The 18632-nt window shown below is 35.9% G+C and overlaps 1 protein-coding gene across 3 annotated transcripts in view; it reads right to left on the bottom strand.

Moving 5' to 3' along the window:
* Positions 1–18632, bottom strand: part of ZZZ3 (zinc finger ZZ-type containing 3) — a 106336-nt gene that overhangs the window by 11161 nt on the left and 76543 nt on the right. For 2 of the 3 annotated variants that reach the window (XM_041747043.1, XM_041747042.1), the window contains 7 exons: positions 12211–12349; positions 8872–9019; positions 8672–8787; positions 7546–7617; positions 6244–6345; positions 5656–5751; positions 2279–2431 (listed from right to left, as the gene is read on the bottom strand). In XM_041747043.1, coding sequence (XP_041602977.1) covers positions 2279–2431; positions 5656–5751; positions 6244–6345; positions 7546–7617; positions 8672–8787; positions 8872–9019; positions 12211–12349 — 826 coding nt within the window. The remainder of the gene's footprint in view (positions 1–2278; positions 2432–5655; positions 5752–6243; positions 6346–7545; positions 7618–8671; positions 8788–8871; positions 9020–12210; positions 12350–18632) is intronic. The other variant, XM_041747044.1, reaches the window with a different exon arrangement.

The following is an 18632-nucleotide window of genomic DNA, read 5'->3' as shown; positions in this document are numbered from 1 at the left end:
CTACTTATATGAGGTACAGGAGTAGCCAAATTCACAGAGACAAAGTTAAACTGGTAGTTGCCAGGGGCTGGAAGGAGGAGGCAATGGGGAGATTCTGTTAAATGGTTCTGAGTTTGTTTCCCAAGAAGTAAAGAGTTCTGGAGACTAGCTGCACAAAAATGTGAATACACTTAACACTACTGAACTATACACTTAAAACTAATTAAAATGGTAAACTTTATGTATGTATTTATCACAATTAAAAATTTTTACAAAACACCCATAAATAGAGTTCCTTGTTATAATCATTTTTTAAGTTTAAATAAAGGGGAAATACTATGACTAATTTCGAAAGAGACTAAAATGTGTATAGATTTTAAAACTGTATGGAAGTACATACATGAAGTCATATTCTCTCTAGATATTGCTCTTTTGAAAAGAGAAATTGAAATCTATACATTTTACCACTAGTGGCTTCATAAATATACATTTGAATAACTATTTCAAAATAATCAGAATGATTTAAACTGGTGCTCATTTAAAAATAAATCAAACCAAAAGTTAAATTCAATCTACTACATATATTCATCTACTTCTCATCTGGCTAAATTTTTTCATCCTTCAATTGCCAACTCGACTACCACTTCTTTAGAGTTCTTCCACTTAAACTCCAAATCAAAATACAGTACTTCTTCTTTTTAAGTAGGCACCACACTGGGCCTACATGGGACTTGAACTCACAACCCTGAGCTTACAACCTGAGCTAAGATCAAGAGTCTGATGCTTAATCAACTGCATCACCAAGGTGCCCCTCAATCATTTAAAAAATAAGAAAAATCAGGGTGCCTGGGTTGCTGAGTTGGGTGTCTACCTTTGGCTTCGGTCATGGTCCCAGAACCAGTTCTCAGATCAAGCCCTGCATCAGGCTCCCTGCTTAGCAGAGAATCTGCCTCACTGTCTCCCTCTAAGGATCCTTGCCCCCCTGCTTGTGCTCTCTCTCTCAAATAAATAGATAAAATCTTTAAAAAAAAAAAAAAAGAATTAAGCAGTTATACGGCCTTTTTCATATGTACCTTAGGGTAATCAAACAGTTGAAGGAGAGGGGGTTATTTTACAGAACAGTCTATCAAATAAATTTAAAAAATGAAAAAAAAAATCACTATTTTGTAACATCTAATGAATTAATGAATCCCAGTAACAATCAATGGCTACTATGTAAAAACAAACAAACAAACAAACAAAAAAACCTAACCAACCAACAAAAAAAGGACAATCACACTGATATATAAGTACACATGAACTAGACCTGCCCACCCTAACAAATCTGGGTGGTGCAGTCCGTCAAGTGTCTGACTCTTGGTTTTGGCTCAGGTCGTGATCTCAGGGTTGTAAGATTGAGCCCTAAAGTCAGGCTCCATGCCCAGCGTGGAGTCTGCTTAAGACTCGCTCTCACTCCCCCTCTGTCCCTATACCCTGTGTTGCACTCTCTCTCAAATAAATAAATCTTAAAAAAAAAAAAAAAAAAAAAACAGAAACAAGTATGAATCTGGTCAATTATCTAGACCTCTTATCAATTTACAGAAAATTCAGGGAACAGAAATATAGAATAATTGACATCAAGGAGAGGCAAACAAAATACACATGTGGTAAATTCTAATCCAGTTTTTCAACAAAAAAGTTCTAAGAGGAGAAAAGGGGGTGGAGAGGGAAGGAGGAAATATATTTCAATTCTTGACTGGGGGAATGTGAACTGAGTGCATATTTGCATAGAGAATTATCTTTTTGTAACATGATAATAATACTCTGTAATGTCTGGGACTTGCTCCAAAATAATCCAGGATGGAGCTGAGGTGGGTAATACGTACAGGTGAAAATAAGATTGCAACAAGCTGATAATTACTGAAGTTGGGGGATAGGTACCTGTGGGTTCATTATACCACTCTATTTTTGCATGTTTTAAAATTTTATTTTATTAATATAGTATCTATAGAATGCATTACACTATTCTATCTTTGCATGTTTTAAAATTTCTTTTTTACATGTTAATGTACATAGTGATATATATTATGAATATACAACATTTTTTTTGAATATACAACAATTTAACAATATATTGTTTTTGCTTTAACAATATATTGTTTTTAAAAAGCCCATAAATTTGACTGGTTAATTAAGAGAAACCAACATTCTCTGAAGAGAGTAATATAAAATTTCAGGTGCTCTCATTCTGTGTCCTGATCTATATAATACATAGATAAATAAATAGGTATATACATTTTTATATAAATAGGTAACTTACTGAAGCCTCTTCAATAGCAGTGTTCATGTGGCTATGAAAACAGGATCGGTCATCATCTTCATCCATATATACTGGTGGTTCATGGGAAGTCATGAAAGTGGAAGGTTTAAAGAGATGCTTATTAAGGGGGTGCTGTCGTCTGCTTGTTGAAGACTAAGTGAGAAAACAAATTTTTAATTGGGACAATGGAAAACCATTAAAAGAATCAAAGATAATCAAATATAACAATTGTTTCCTCTAGCTCTATCTATTAAAAGGATTTCGGCTCTACCCTTCAAGCATAGTCTTATGTGTTTTTTCTAGATTATCTAGATTTTTAAAGCACAACTAGATTAAAAAAAATGTAGGGGGAATACCCCAACACCAGTACCATGGATCACACACTATCTAGCTTGTATTTGGATCCCCCACAATGACCACACTCTTTTCAAATGCTAAACACTCCTCTTACAGTCCTCTCATAGAAGTTCAGGGAGGATGAAGTAGCGTAAGCCAGATATAAACAACCAAGTAAAAACAGAACAAAACAAACTTCCACAACATGATGAATGTCTAAAAATACTATCTAACACTGGTGGACTGCTTACTGTATGTCAGTGTCATTTAATCCCCACATTCCTACAAAGTAGTTACTATCACCTCTCATTTAAAGATGGAGGTTAAGTTTCTTGTTCAGGGTGCTGCAGCTAGATAGTGGTAAGACCAAGATTACAAACTAAGCCTGTGTGGGACCAAAGCCTTAACTCTCAAACCACCTGTAGAGACTGCCTCTCTTCATAGACAGTAGAGCCACAAAGGATAATATCAGCTACAAGCAGAACCATCATTTCATCTGTTTTAAGATTCAAGGCAACGGGGGATCCCTGGGTGGCTCAGTGGTTTGGCGCCTGTCTTTGGTCCAGGGCGCGATCCTGGAGTCCTGGGGTCGAGTCCCGCATCAGGCTCCCAGCATGGAGCCTGCTTCTCCCTCGGCCTGTATCTCTGCCTCTCTCTCTCTCTCTCCCTCCCCTCTCTCTCTCTCTATCATGAATAAATAAATAAAATCTTAAAAAAAAAAAAAAAGATTCAAGGTAACAGTGGCAAGGAATCACTCTATCTGTGGCTGGGCTACATCTCTAGAGTCAAAATGCTAACTTAAAATTCAGTGCACACTGTTGGGGATTTACCCCAAAGATTCAGATGCAATGAAACGTCGGGACACCTGCACCCCGATGTTTCTATCAGCAATGGCCACAATAGCCAAACTGTGGAAGGAGCCTCGGTGTCCATCAAAAGATGAATGGATAAAGAAGATGTGGTTTATGTATACAATGGAATATTACTCAGCAATTAGAAATGACAAATACCCACCATTTGCTTCAACGTGGATGGAACTGGAGGGTATTATGCTGAGTGAAATAAGTCAATCGGAGAAGGACAAACAGTGTATGTTCTCATTCATTTGGGGAATATAAATAATAGTGAAAGGGAATATAAAGGAAGGGAAAAGAAATGTTGGGAAATATCAGGAAGGGAGACAGAACATAAAGACTCCTAACTCGGGGAAACGAACTAGGGGTGGTGGAAGGGGAGGAGGGCGGGTGTTGGAGGGGAATGGGTGACGGGCACTGAGGTGGACACTTGACGGGATGAGCACTGGGTGTTTTTCTGTATGTTGGTAAACTGAACACCAATAAAAATTAATTAAAAAAAAATTCAGTGCACATAAAGGAGGGAACACATTTAGGTTTCTTTAGGATTCCTGTTATCATTACTAGTCTTAACTATGAAAATATAAGGTACCCAATACACCTAAAGTTAACTTGGAAATTAACCATGAAAATTAGAGCTGTTAAATTAAGTATCAAGGTACCAACATTCCAAAGTTATAGGATGAACTCCACATATTTGATATAAGTAATGCTATATTTAGGAGTAGGGGTGGAGGATATTAAAAATATTCAAATCAACTGACAAAACAAGCTTCCAAAGCACGGTAAAATGACTAAAAATAAAACTTGTAAGACATAGAGCTTTACAAATAATATATTTTTTAAAGATTTTATTTATTTATTCATGAGAGACACAGAGAGAGAGAGGCAGAGACACAGGCAGACGGAGAAGCAGGCTCCACTCAGGGAGCCCGATGTGGGACTTGATCCTGGGACTCCAGGATCATGCCCCCCGGCCGAAGGTAGGCACTAAACCACTGAGCCACCCTGGGATCCCCAAGTAATATTCTTAATGTAAAATTATGTAAAACAATAAGGAAGCTTCAATAAGGAAGGGTAACAGCATCAGATACATACTCTTAGCTTCTTATCTGAAGAATGGCAGTGATGGTGGAGAGGAAATGTCAGGATGATTTACGAAGGAAATGAAAGAGGCCAATTTTGTGCTTTATTTTTTGCAATTAAAGCAAAAAATTGGCTACAATATGATGCAGTGGTTTACATAGGAAAGAGGTAACAGCTTTTTCAGCAAAGAACAGTGGAAAAGGCTTGGGATTAGAATCAAGAGGTCAATGATTCTCAGACTTATGACGGGACAACTGACTCCATTTACCTTAAGGCTTAGCTTTTTATTTTTAAGACTGTATTTTTAAGTAATCTCTATACTAACATGGGGCTCCAACTCACAATCCTGAGATCAAGTCACATGCTCTATCTACTAAACCAGTCAGGTCTCCCAAGGCCTAGTTTCCTCATCTATAAAAAATGCTGCAGGGGCGCCTGGGTGGCTCAGTCAGTTAAGTGTCCGACTCTTGCTTTCAGCTCAGGTCATGATCTCAGGGTCGTGGGATCGAGCTCTGTATTGGGCTCTGTTCCAGGCATAGAGCCTGCTTGGGATCCTCTCTCCCTCTGCCCTACCCACTCTTTATCCCTCTCTGCCTGAACAAAAAAAGGCTGCATTGATCCAGAGCATTTAATAAGAATAAAAGCTAGCTATCAATATTATTACCAGTAAAGTAAAAATGATAATACTAAACTACACTTCTAGAATTGTGGTGAGGCTTAAATAATATATTTTAATAAACATTCCTATTTTCGGGTTTATGTAGCATATCTAAAAACAGAAATTGATTGTGTCTATGGAAGACTCACTCTAAAACTTTTAATATCACAAAGGCCTTTCTGATGTACATTCAATCTAAATCTTTCAAGCAGCACCCATTCACAGAAGCTAACCTTCTCCTAAGAAAATAGCAAACACAAAGATCATTCAATTTCACTGAACAGCAACAACGGAATCCTATCGTTATAACAAAATGCTTATAGTAAGTTGGATTTTAAAAATAAGACAATTTTGTTCTGATAAATGTATGCATTTTTACATATACCAATTCTGACTTTGATAAGTTTAAGATCTAAAGTTTACTTTCTCCATTTTCTTTTTACCTTTTTGGAGTATATATATAAGTTTGGTGTTCTTCCTGGGACTGGAATGCCAGCTTTAGTTAGTTTTATGAAATATTTCTGCACTCGGCTGGCAACCTAAGGAAACACAAAAGCCATTTAACATTATTACGAGACATGCAATACTTGAATGTTTTTTTTATTTTTTTGAATGGTTTTTTTTTAAATTAAAATATACCTGTGTATCTTAACAGATGCTAACAATTTAAAATTTATCAGAAAACCTAGAAGTAATTTTAAACTGCCAACAAGCACACTTATATTTAAAAACCTGAACAAAAAAATAAAAATAAAAATAAAATATAAAAAATAAAAAATAAAAAAAATAAAAAAATAAAACCTGGACAAAAAAAATCGTTAAAATAAAGGAAATGTGTTTTGACTCCAAAGCTAAACACATATTTTCAACTAGTGAATGCTCATGCTTATAGCATTAAAAAAAACCCACATACTATAGCACTGTGTAGGTAAATATGATGTAACAGATTTGCTGATGTCAGCTGCCATTATCTTTCATTAAAAAACTACTAAAAAAACATGCTAGCAATACAGGGCTGTCTCCTCAATCACCTGTTTTGCTGTCCTATTGCCCAATTCATCTGCTATCTTCTGCCAGCGTCGAGATTCTACTTCTTCAGGAGGGTATTTCAGGAGTAGCTGTTCAAGCTTTTTCTAAGACAAACCGAAAACCAAATTTTAAAAAGTTTAATATTGAGTTTCATAAACAGATGCACTTACATAAATGAATAAATACATTTGCACCTCCTTTTAAACTATAATATTCCCTTCCAACTTTGGAGGTTAGGTCACTAACAATCCTCATGGTAGGAAAAATTCTCCTAAGGAACTCAAGACTTTAGAGGGAAAAATGAGATTAGAGAATAAACCTACGGAAAACCTTATAAAGATTTCCTATTCACTTAAGTAAAAATACAGCACCAAAATTTTTTTGATTAATTAATTATGCTTTACACATCTTAATGATTTCCATTGACCATTTTTTCTTGGTAGACTATGGTTGGGCTTGCCCCTATAGATTTGACAAAAATGTCATTTGGATTTAGATAGAATACATAAAAGAGACTTTTCCGTTCTTTGGGTGGTCTTCCAAATTCTTATCTATACCCTAAAACTGTCCCACAGTTTTTTTTTTTTTTAAGATTTATTTATTCATGAGGGACATAGAGAGAAAGGCAGAGACATAGGCAGAAGGAGAAGCAGGCTCCCCGTGGGGAGCCCAATGTGGGATAATCCCAGATCCCAGGATCATGTTCTGACCTGAAGGCAGACACTCAACCACTGAGCCATCCAGGTGTCCCTGTCTCACAGTAAAGATGCAGAATAATCTGAATGCTGGAAATGAAGATTTCCTAAAGCTTTTCATTATAGCTATGGGATTAATTCTCATATCAAATAGAGATTTGTCTCAAAACTTACCTAAGAACAATCCTAGCCATATGCCAAATTGTAACAGAATACTCTGGCATGGCTTTGTCAGCTCCCCTCCGTAACAAAAACAAGAATTCACTTTGAGGCACTGCTTTACTTGGCCCTAGGTTTTTCTCTCTCAAAGCTGCATTACAAACACTTTATTCCACCCATTTCACTATCTTTTTCAATCCCCTTCCCATAACCCAGATTCCTTCTCTAAAAATCATCCCCAAACTAGATTTCATATATTCTCAAAATCCAAAATTCTTAAGAGTGCAAAAAGAAGTATACAGAATCAAGTTAGTATTTTAAATTCATGGTTAAAAGGGATCATATACAATATACATTTTATATTGTATAAATAATACATAATTAATAGAGAGTGTCTAATACTGACTCTAATCTGAGCCTTTTTTTTAACACACAATTTAGAAATATTACCTGTTCTTCCACAGTCCACAGCTGATTGAATGTTTCAGGTTTGGTATCATCACAAAGGCGTCCTCTTATCATCTGCATATAAAACAGTGCTTTTGTCAAAAATAATAAAGACTACCATTTGATATAGCTAAGTAATATACATATTGTGGAATTTTTTATTAATTTCAAAATATTGAAGTAAACTTATTTAATGTATAATTTTATTGTTCACAACAAGTTTTCACATTCCTTTATTTCATTTGGTTTTATACTCCTAGCAACCCTGTAATACAGATGACAGCAACCTCATTTGAAAGAAAAGGAAATGTTACTTTTCCATTCTGAACCCACATGTCTATTAAGGTTCATCTAACTACTAGTGGCAAGGCCAGGAGTCAAATCCTGGTTAAATTACACTGCATGAATCTGGTATTTTTAGAATAAAGGGTACATGTCATACACAGTACTGGACATGTTACATGTACTACTCCTTTAATCCTCACACAACTCTACAGCACAGGTAATATTAATATTTCATATGAAAGGAAACTTCAGCTCGGAGGCTTTTTTTTTAATTTTTTTTTTATTTATTTATGATAGTCACACAGAGAGAGAGAGAGAGGCAGAGACACAGGCAGAGGGAGAAGCAGGCTCCATGCACCAGGAGCCCGACGTGGGGATTCGATCCCGGGTCTCCAGGATCGCGCCCTGGGGAGGCGCCAAACCATTGAGCCACCCAGGGATCCCCTTGGAGGCTTTTTAAAAAGATTTTACTTATTTATTCATGAGAGACACAGAGAGAGACAGACAGAAACATAGGCAGAGGGAGAGATAGGCTCCCTACAGGGAGCCTGATGCAGGACTCGATCCCTGGACCCCAAGATCACAACCTGAGCCAAAGGCAGACGCTCAATCACTGAGCCACCCAGGCATCCCTTGGAGGCTTTAATATAAATGACATATGACATTCCACAGCTAGTAAGCGATAGAGCTGGGATTCCAATCCAAGTTTCTCTTAACTCTAAAGTTAATGTCCCCACTATCATCAGTAAAATACTGCTTAAATTTTAAGAATACAAACCAGGAAATGTTAAAATATTTTGTCTACAGTTCAAATTTTCCTGCTCCAAAGCTTTATATTGTTTACCTGAGGACGACTGTTTGAGCCTTCAGGACCATCACTCAAAGGCAACATAGAATATGAAAGGGACTCTCCATCCTTCTTAGGATCTAAAGGACTTTTTGGTCTAGCAGGTAAACCTACTAAAAAGAAGACCATGTATAGGATTATTAAAGCAAGACTGCCAGATACTTCTCTATTTAAATTTTTACCATCTAATTTCTTACCTTTATCGAAAACTAACTTAACTCTCCTAGTATGTCTTTTACGATTTTTAAATTCTCTTTCAAAGTTCCCAAGGCTATTGGTATATTGGTCCCATACAATCTCCGGCAACTGAACAACTCTCTGTGGATACGGAAGTCCTATATCAGCCTGAGAGAAAATAAAACAAAGTGACAGTCTAAATTTAATTCAAAAAATTATCTACTAAGCCAAATTTTCAGAGGACTCCAAAAGCAAGTTATCATCAACTGGACATTTCTAATCACTGTTTGAATCCAAGAGCCAATAAACTTAAGATAATACAGTCTAAACATTAAGTAGTAAAGTGATAGCAAAGTAGAGGAAGAATGAATCTAATAAGACAAGCGTTACTTTTAGATAGAACTCTAAAGCTGAGCTTTATCACTAATACACTTTAAATATAAATAGCAAAGAAAGGTTTCTATCTTTAACAACAGTGTATGAAAGGTGTTCAATTGCAAAAGATGAGGCTTGACACATAGAATTCATTTTAAGTGTACCCCCATGTTCATGACTTACTCATAAAACAATGAATTATTTTCACAATATAATTTTTAGCACATACACAAAAAATTATGACACCCTGAGAATCAAAACTACATGTTTAATCTACTTGGAATTCCGTTACTTAACCAACCCCTTTTAGAGAAGTCATTAGTTGTTATAATTATTAAAACCAGATTATAATCAATATCTTTTGATAGGGATTTGGGTTACAGAGGTGTATGTTTTTTGTCCAGAACTCACAGAATGGTACAAATAGAACTTGTAAATTTCACTGTATGGAAATCTCACCTTAAAAATGTTTTAAAAAAGAATTTTAGTTAGTAATATGCATTCTGAAGTGTTCTGGTGTAATGTGTGCATGTCTGCAACTTTAAAATTCATTCTTGAAATAAGATGGAATGATGAAGGATTGATTCACACATGATAAAGCAAATATAGCAAAATTTTAATTGTAGAATCTAAGGGTGAATATGAGTGTGTTAACTATACAATACTTCCAATTCTTCTGTGTACTTGACATTTTCCATAGTAAAATGTTGAGAAAAACATCAGGTCATAAACTGTCAAACTGGCAAGCAAAATCCAGTTTGACTGTTTACCGAGAATTCTTAATTTTTATTTTGCTTATGATATATTACATTATCACCATCATCATAATAATACAAATTAATCTAAGGCTCAATTTTCACATAGAGTGTCTTTAAAAATAATGACAGTAATATCAAAGGAAGCTTACAAGCCATAAATGTTCCTTGCATTCTATATACCAATATATACCACAAGTTTCCTTAATTTCAATTGGGAGTTTTTAAATATCCACTAAAACAGATCACAGGTTAACAACTTAACTAGTACAGTAAACCTAAAGAAATAGGTAAATTAAGTACAGATGGCACCCAATTTACAACTATTCAACTTCAAATTTTGAATTTTTCCCAAGGCAGTGATAAGTAGTCCAATATCATGCTGCTGGGCAATAACAGCGAACCATAGGTCCCAGTTAGCCATGGGATCACAAGGCTAAAAAATCTAGACACTGACTGCTATTCTGTACCCATATAACCATCCCCTTTTAACTTTCAATGTCATATTTAGTAAATTACATGAGATATCCAATACTTTATTATAAAATAGGCTTTGTGTTAGATAATTTTGCCCAACTGTAGGCTAATGTAAGTGTTCTGAGAACCTTTATGGAACCTCAGATTAGGTTAAGCTATGCTGTTCAGTAGGTTAGGTATGTTAAATAAATTTTGACATGATATTTTCAACTTAAAATGCGTTTATCAGAACACAACTCCATTGCTAAGTCAAAATATCTGTATACATAACACACACACACACACACACACACACACACACACACAGAAAACTCAAACTTCTAAATTAAATCCAGGAGAAAAATTTCTTTCCAAGGAATCTAAATTTTTCATGATTACTAAGTATCTGGATTTAATGTAATTTTGTGCATTTTGATTAAAAATTGTTAAGATGGTCAATATCACATCTCTATTACTGAGATAAAGTGAAAAGAAATTCAGTTCTTTTTTTTTTTTTTTTTTTATTTATGATAGTCACAGAGAGAGAGAGAGAGAGAGGCAGAGACACAGGCGGAGGAAGAAGCAGGCTCCATGCACCGGGAGCCTGATGTGGGATTCGACCCCGGGTCTCCAGGATCGCGCCCTGGGCCAAAGGCAGGCGCCAAACCGCTGTGCCACCCAGGGATCCCAGAAATTCAGTTCTAAACTAAACCTGGAAATGGAAAACTGGCAAATAACCAACTACATACAAATCTAGTAAATAAGCCTCAATGCATCTTTCTGACTACTAGGGAACATGAATAAAGCAAGATCAAGGTTAATAATTTTTTTACTAATATTTACTTTTCTATAGCCATCTGTTTTAGTTGAATCAGTTGTAAGTAACCACTATAAGTACTATATCTTTTTGCAATAGAAATGTTTAATAAGGGGAGGTGGGCCGGGGGGATGGGGTGAGTCGGGTGACGGGCACTGAGGGGGCACTTGACGGGATGAGCACTGGGTGTTATTCTATATGCTGGCAAATCAAACTCCAATAAAAAAATATACAAAAAAAGAGAGAAATGATTAATAATGGCAATGCAGAATCAATAAACACCTAGGTGAACTCACTGTACAAAGAATAGGATCCATAAAGTTTAGGAGTTTTAAAAAATTAATATATAAGTTCTATATTCATTATGATATTCAATGTCCTAGAGCATGGAGAGAAAAGTAATGACTGCCAAGTAAATAATATGGCTAGAAAAACCCAAATAATAATACAACTAAATGAAAAAAGTCTGCAGGGCTGTTCGTTTCAACCTTGGTAGAACACTTTTGTGACTCATTAAAAACTGGTAACTAATAACTATACTAAAGTTGGTATACTCTACAGGCACTATGTGGAGAGTTACAAAAGTACCTCAAAACTAAACTAGTTAATAAATCCTGAAGTACTTTTTCTTTTTTGCTTTACTAATCCTGAACTTGTCAAAGAAGAAGGAAAACCCTCTTTTCCTTTTAACCTAAGATGGAAAGGTAACAGGAAAAGATCCTAAAAATGGCTAGTGAATGGAACATCAAATTCCTAAAATAAATATCCAATTAGAGCTCCCACCTATTTTCATTGGAGTATATTTTGTGTGTTGAGGTGGGGGTAGGGGCATGATAGTTAGTTGTAGAAGTGGAAAAAAATTAAAGACTTAAAAAAGTATATATCCATATTAAAAGAATAAATCAAGTTATTACCAAATATATCTCAATAAATCTTAAAAAGTACTCAATATATACCTTCTTCTGGAGTTTCTCCACAAATCCAATGGGATTTTTTAGTGCTTCTTTCTGGTGTTTGCCTAAACTTTCAAGGTCCTGGACTGCTTGAGAACGTTGAGCCTCGAGTACAGCAATCGTCTGTAACAGTCTCTGATAACTACAGAGACAAAGAAAAATACCTCACTAAAATTTTCTAGTAACAACAATAAATAAAAACTGAGTTCAAGCCATGATCTACTATTAAGCCACACAGTCTTTATAAAGTTACCTGAAAGAGTTTAGTAAAACATATTACTGGGAATAAATGAGGTCTTCCTGAGTTACGAAGTACCTAGTCAGAAAATATCAGTTAGAGAAAGCAAAGCCTTATTTCCCCATCTTAAGTTTTTAATTCTTGAACCTGAACAAGTACAGAAAATAAGAAGGCATCTTGACTTTCCAACAAAGTCATTAAGAAACTGCTAAATAAAAAAATAAAACAAAAGGTTTTAGCACTAGGAGGGATCAGCAAATTCAGTCCCTCTTTTGTATTCTGTTGGAATAAGGAATCCGAGGCACATTTTCTTGCTCAGAGTTACAGCAAACTGCCAAATAATTAAGACATGATTTTAGGTGTCATGGCTCTCATTCTCTATTATACTTCCATTCTACAGGAAGCTTACTTTCCAAGCAATTCTTAAGTATTGAACATCCTTAAAGAAGAACGGCCTTAAAGATACTTACTCCCTACCTGCAAAGGTCTGTTTAGCACAACATAATACTTTTACCCACACAAACCTACTATCTGTCATTATCCTGAAATCTCACTAGGGTACATGTATACTAGTTAATTCTCTTCCTATCTCTTCTCTCTTTTTTGTTCAGATTGTCCTGCCTAATGTCTTATTTTCAAATACCAATACACATATGAGAATATGTTAGCTCCAAAGTCCTGACTGTTCAAATACACTTTGCAAAAAGAGTAAAAAACAACTCATTCCAACTTGGCTTCAAAATAAGTGGTTAGGTCGTATAAGTAAAACAAAATTTTTCTTTATGGCTTCAAATAAATTTTACTCCATTTCCAATTAGACTGTAAACTCCATAAAGGCAAACACATCTGAGAAGTTCATTGTTTTGTTCATCCCGTGTGCAGCACACTTCCCAGCATAGAGATGATCAATAAATATTTCTGAATGAACAAATGAATAGATCGATGTCTTGCACAATCAAAAAGTATAGTGAATCTTTTAAGTTCAAAAGTCAGCAAACCAGCAGAAATCTCAAAGGTAAGACAACACAATTTTGAGGTTCACAGCCATGGCGTAATTGCAACGTAGCATTCTTTATCAGGATACTTCTCTAGCCCCCTGCCTAAAACATACTTACTCTTGTTCTTGAAATGTTTATGATAAACATTAAAGTAAGAACTAATAACACTGAAGGGGGTAAGACTCCTCTCAAGCTAGAGATACTTCATTTCAAAGTCAGAACTGAATTGGAAAGCAAGAACCAAACTAAGTCACTCCTGGATTAAGTCTAAACTCACTTCCGTGAGGCCCCCATTTGCTGTTAAGTGTATGGAGCATACAAACCCTGCCCATACTGGCTGTTTTCGTGAGGCAGGCTCCCCGAGGCTCAGCCTTAGTGTGATGGTAGTGAGCCGAGTTCTAGAACCTATCCAAACTCTCTACAGTACTCTTAACTGCCATACTTTACCTCCAGAACCTCTTCCCCACTAGTGAATAACCAAAGACTTGTCATGGTGTCTCTATACTATGACTGATCTCTGTTTTAAGCAAGAGTTAAATACTTCTGTATCATCAACATAAAAATGACTATGAGTCTATTAAACTTTCAGCAAAGTGCTGAAAGCACAGTAACAATTAATAACGAACAAGTAAGAACAGAGTTTTGGAAAAAGTAAACACAAGCTTGAAAAAAGTGCTATAGTCAATTACTGACGCTGGGAAGAAGGGCCTCTCTCTGAAACCAATACCTTGTAACAATTTTTACAATTTGTACTTCAATTATTCCAACAGAGATGACAAAGTATAACTCTTCAAACTCTATTTGCTTCTCTTTAATCAAAATAAAATGATTACTGAATTAAAGTCCTAAAATAAATACTAGTAAAACAAAGTCCAGAATGAGTGAAAACACTATAAGAAAATAGTAAACTCAAGTCTTCTCGACTAGCTAATTTGAATTATTTTCTAGAGTACTCAGAGATTTTACCAGTTAGATTACCACATATATTCCTATGCAGAAATGGAAGGAATAATAAAAAACTAGGTGACACCTAAAAAAAAGCAGTACGATACAAACAAATCTATTTTCGATCCCACCTACCCATCCACTTCACCTCCAAAAGCAAACTACTAGAAACTGATCCAAATATCAGTCAAGGCAAGATTCATTTGCTCATTAATTTGGTAACTGTTTACAAGAGAACAAGGTATGATCCTAAAAGCTCTAATAATTACCAAAGCCAATCAGGCATGGACCTTATGTATAACAGGGGAGCTACAATTACACCAGAGAAGGAGAAAACTGTATGGAAGCAAATGGACAGGATTGGCCATGTTACTGGGGATAGAGATTAGGTATGTGAGGTCCATCATAGCAGTCTGTCTACTTTTTTGTATGTTTCAAATTCTCCACGATGAATTAAAAAAAGAAAATTTCAACTTTAATTCAAATTAATGGAGGAAATAACAACTGTACTCTTCCTAGGCTGGTCAGATCACACCTGCTACTGTGTTCAGCTCTGCTTTAAGAGAGACAAACGGGTTCATGAAGAGATAAGGTGGACGACAAAGTATGTAAGCAGAAATAACAATAGTATCTAATATTTACTGAATGTATACTATAAGCCAGACATTGTATTTTAAGTATAACAACACATAAATTTACAAGATAGGTACCATTATCACTATTTTACAAATAAGGAAACCAAGGCACAGATTAAGTAATTTGTCAAGATCATACCAGCCATTTACTGTAGAGATATGATGTGAGGAATGATTAAGACTCTGAGAATATTTACCCAAGAAATTAAAACCTCCAATAGGATATTGTCTCAATTTTTATTTAATATACAAGCTATACAGAAAAGGAAATAGACTTTTACAGGCTATAAAGGGTCAAACCAGAATCGTGATAAAGGCACAATATGAAAAAATAGCGGTCTCAGTCAAACCAATAAAAGATGGCAGTACAGCACCCAATCACCACAGATGTTCATACAGATATTTAAGGAAATTCAAGCACTAAAAATACTGCAACTCTTTAATTCCAGCAGAACATGCTACTTTCACACTTTTGCTACTCACTCAACCAAGTAATCTGTAGAATGATTTTCTTAAATGTATATAATTTTATGTGGATGCAAGTATATTTACAGCATTCCCACAAGGACAACTCTGTATTAAATCTATCAAAAATTATTTGTTATCTATTTCTAATGTTAAATCTATGGCTACAAATAGTAGGCTTACCTGTGGCAAAGAATTGTTAATTTCATGGTCTCATGTCTTCAACAGTAAGACTCGTTGAGATTTATATTATGAAATTATATTTGACTAAGATATAAATACTCTTCAATTCTACATCTAAGTTATTTTCACAACCTTTCATTGTCTAAGACCTCTTGAATTCTTTGTTCACATCTGTGAATGTGAAATATTCCTATAGGGGCTTCTGGGTGGCCAATTAAGCATCTAACTCTTGATTTCAGCTCAGGTCATGATCTCTGGGTCGTGAGATTATGCCCTATGCTGTGCAGAGTCTGTTTAAGACTCTCTCCCTCTTTCCCTCTGCCCCTACCTCCTGCTCTCTTTCTCTAAAATAAATAAATCAATCTTAAAACAAAAACACAACTATTCTAGTGGCACCCGGGTGGCCCAGTTGGTTGAGCATCCAACTCCATCTCAGCTAAGGTCTTGATCTGGGGAGTCATGGGTTCAGGCCCCACCATGGGCTCCACACTGGGCCTACTAAAAAATAAAAATTAAAAAACAGAACAAACTATTCTAGACCAGAGGTCTACAACCTTTAGTCAGTTTCTATAAAGAAAGTGGTTTTTGTTTCTTGATTTTTTTTTTTTTGAGATGGAAGTGAGGAAGGAAAGAATCTTTTTTTTTTTTTAAATACTTTTTATTTATTTATGATAGTCACAGAGAGAGAGAGAGAGAGAGAGAGAGAGAGAGAGAGAGGCAGAGACACAGGCAGAGGGAGAAGCAGGCTCCATGCACCGGGAGCCCGACGTGGGATTCGATCCCGGGTCTCCAGGATCGCGCCCTGGGCCAAAGACAGGCACTAAACCGCTGTGCCACCCAGGGATCCCAGAAAGAAAGAATCTTAAGCAGGCTCCACACCTAGTGTGGAGCTCAATTTCACAACCCTGAGACCATGACATGAGCCAAAATCAAGAGTCATCAGACACAACTAACTTGAGCCACCCAGGCACTCCTCTATAAATAAAGCATTATTAGAACATAGCTGTACACATCTATTTACATAATGTCTATGGCTGCTTTCTAACTACAATGACAAAGTGAAGTAGTTGCAAAGTGCAGTTGATTCCCCCAAGCTGAAAATATTTACCATCTGATCCCTTAAGAAAAAGTCTGTTAGACCTTGCTCTAGATTAAAGATACAGAGACATGACAACCAAGCATAACATATAATCATGAATTAGGTCCCACAGGGGGAGAAATGAACATTTTGGGGGACATTTCTGGGTATAGATGGAAAAAATGTAAATACAGATTGTGGATTAGACCATTTTACTGTATCAATGCTAGACTACTGGGGTATAATAAAGGTACTGAAGGTTATGCAAGAGAATATTCTTGTTTTTAAGAGACATATACTGGGGATCCCTGGGTGGCTCAGTGGTTTAGCACCTGCCTTTGGCCCAGGGCACGATCCTGGAGTCCTGGGATCGAGTCCCCATGTCAGGCTCCCAGCATGGAGCCTGCTTCTCCCTCCTCCTGTGTCTCTGCCTCTCTCTCTCTCTCTCTCATAAATAAATAAATAAATAAATCTTAAAAAATAAAATAAGAGACATATACTAAAGTATACGGGCGATGTCTTTTAATATACAATATACTTTTAAATGTCTCAGCAAAAAGAAAAACGTATATGGGATGGGAAAGATGAGGGCAAAGGGAGAGAGGGAGAATATTATGAAATGTTGTTAACAAATGATGAATTTAGCTGAAGGGGATACAGAAGTTTACCATACTGTTCTTCTAGCTTTTTTAACTTTTATAATTTCCTAAATAAAAACTGAGTAATGAAAAAGCAATGCATTACACTTTGCTACTGAAAAAGAATAGCTTGATTATCCCCATGAACCCTGAATTTAAACAATGCTGAAAAAAACTAGAGGAAGTAAGGTGACACAAAAATGTACTCGGGGGCACCTGGTGGATCCTCAGGTAAGCATCCATTCTTGATTTGGCTCAGGTCATGATCGCAGGGGTGAGACTGAGCCCTGTGTCAGGCTCCATGCTCACCATGGATCCTCCCTTTTCCTTTCTCTGTGCCTCTCCTCCCACTCTTCCTCTCTCAAATAAATAAATTAATTAATTAAAAATAAACAAAAAGATTTAAAAATAAAAAACCAGATGTATTCATTTAATATTCTGTAAAAAGAAAAGGGAAAGGAGTATGGGAAAACCTATATGCTAACCAATATGTTTTCACATGTGTGCACACATGTACAAATGCACACATGCATGCACTGGAGAGCAGGAGTAAGAGAAAAAAGAGCAAGACATATACTGGGTATCATTTCAACATGATAATTATATAAAGTGAATCAGTTCTCAGGAGTAACAATAAGGCAATTACAAACAAAAATCCCATCCTAACAATTTACCGTGTAAAACACTTTGGGGCAAAATGCTTCGATTTACTCTATACCATCATTTCAATTATGTATGGTATTTCTACTCTTCTGTAAAATATTGAGCTCAATATATACATGATTGAACAGAAATTACTTTGATATGAGCAAACATACATATTTTTAAATTATCAATTTAGTAAAACAAAAGCAGTATGATACTTTTTCTTCCGTCATGACTCAGGGTTTCAAACACTGAAACCATAGAACAGGGATCCCTGAATGGCGCAGCGGTTTAGCGCCTGCCTTTGGCCCAGGGTGCGATCCTGGAGACCCGGGATCAAATCCCACGTCGGGCTCCCAGTGCATGGGGCCTGCTTCTCCCTCTGCCCCCCCCCCGTGACTATCATAAATAAATAAATAAATAATTTTTAAAAAAAGAATCTTTAAAAAAAAAAAGAAACTATAGAACACCAAAACTTCAGTAATTCATAAATGACCTCTCACTATGAAAATCTAAAAGTTATTAGAAGATTATCAAAAAGTCTTTTGTGATATTCTGTGTTAAGACAGAAACTAATACCTCAGCTTCTGATAATATATC

This window comes from Vulpes lagopus, chromosome 3 (genome assembly GCF_018345385.1).
Source record: "Vulpes lagopus strain Blue_001 chromosome 3, ASM1834538v1, whole genome shotgun sequence".
NCBI lineage: Eukaryota > Metazoa > Chordata > Mammalia > Carnivora > Canidae > Vulpes > Vulpes lagopus.
Note: the sequence above shows the minus strand (reverse complement) of the source record. Positions and strands in the feature narration are given on the sequence as shown.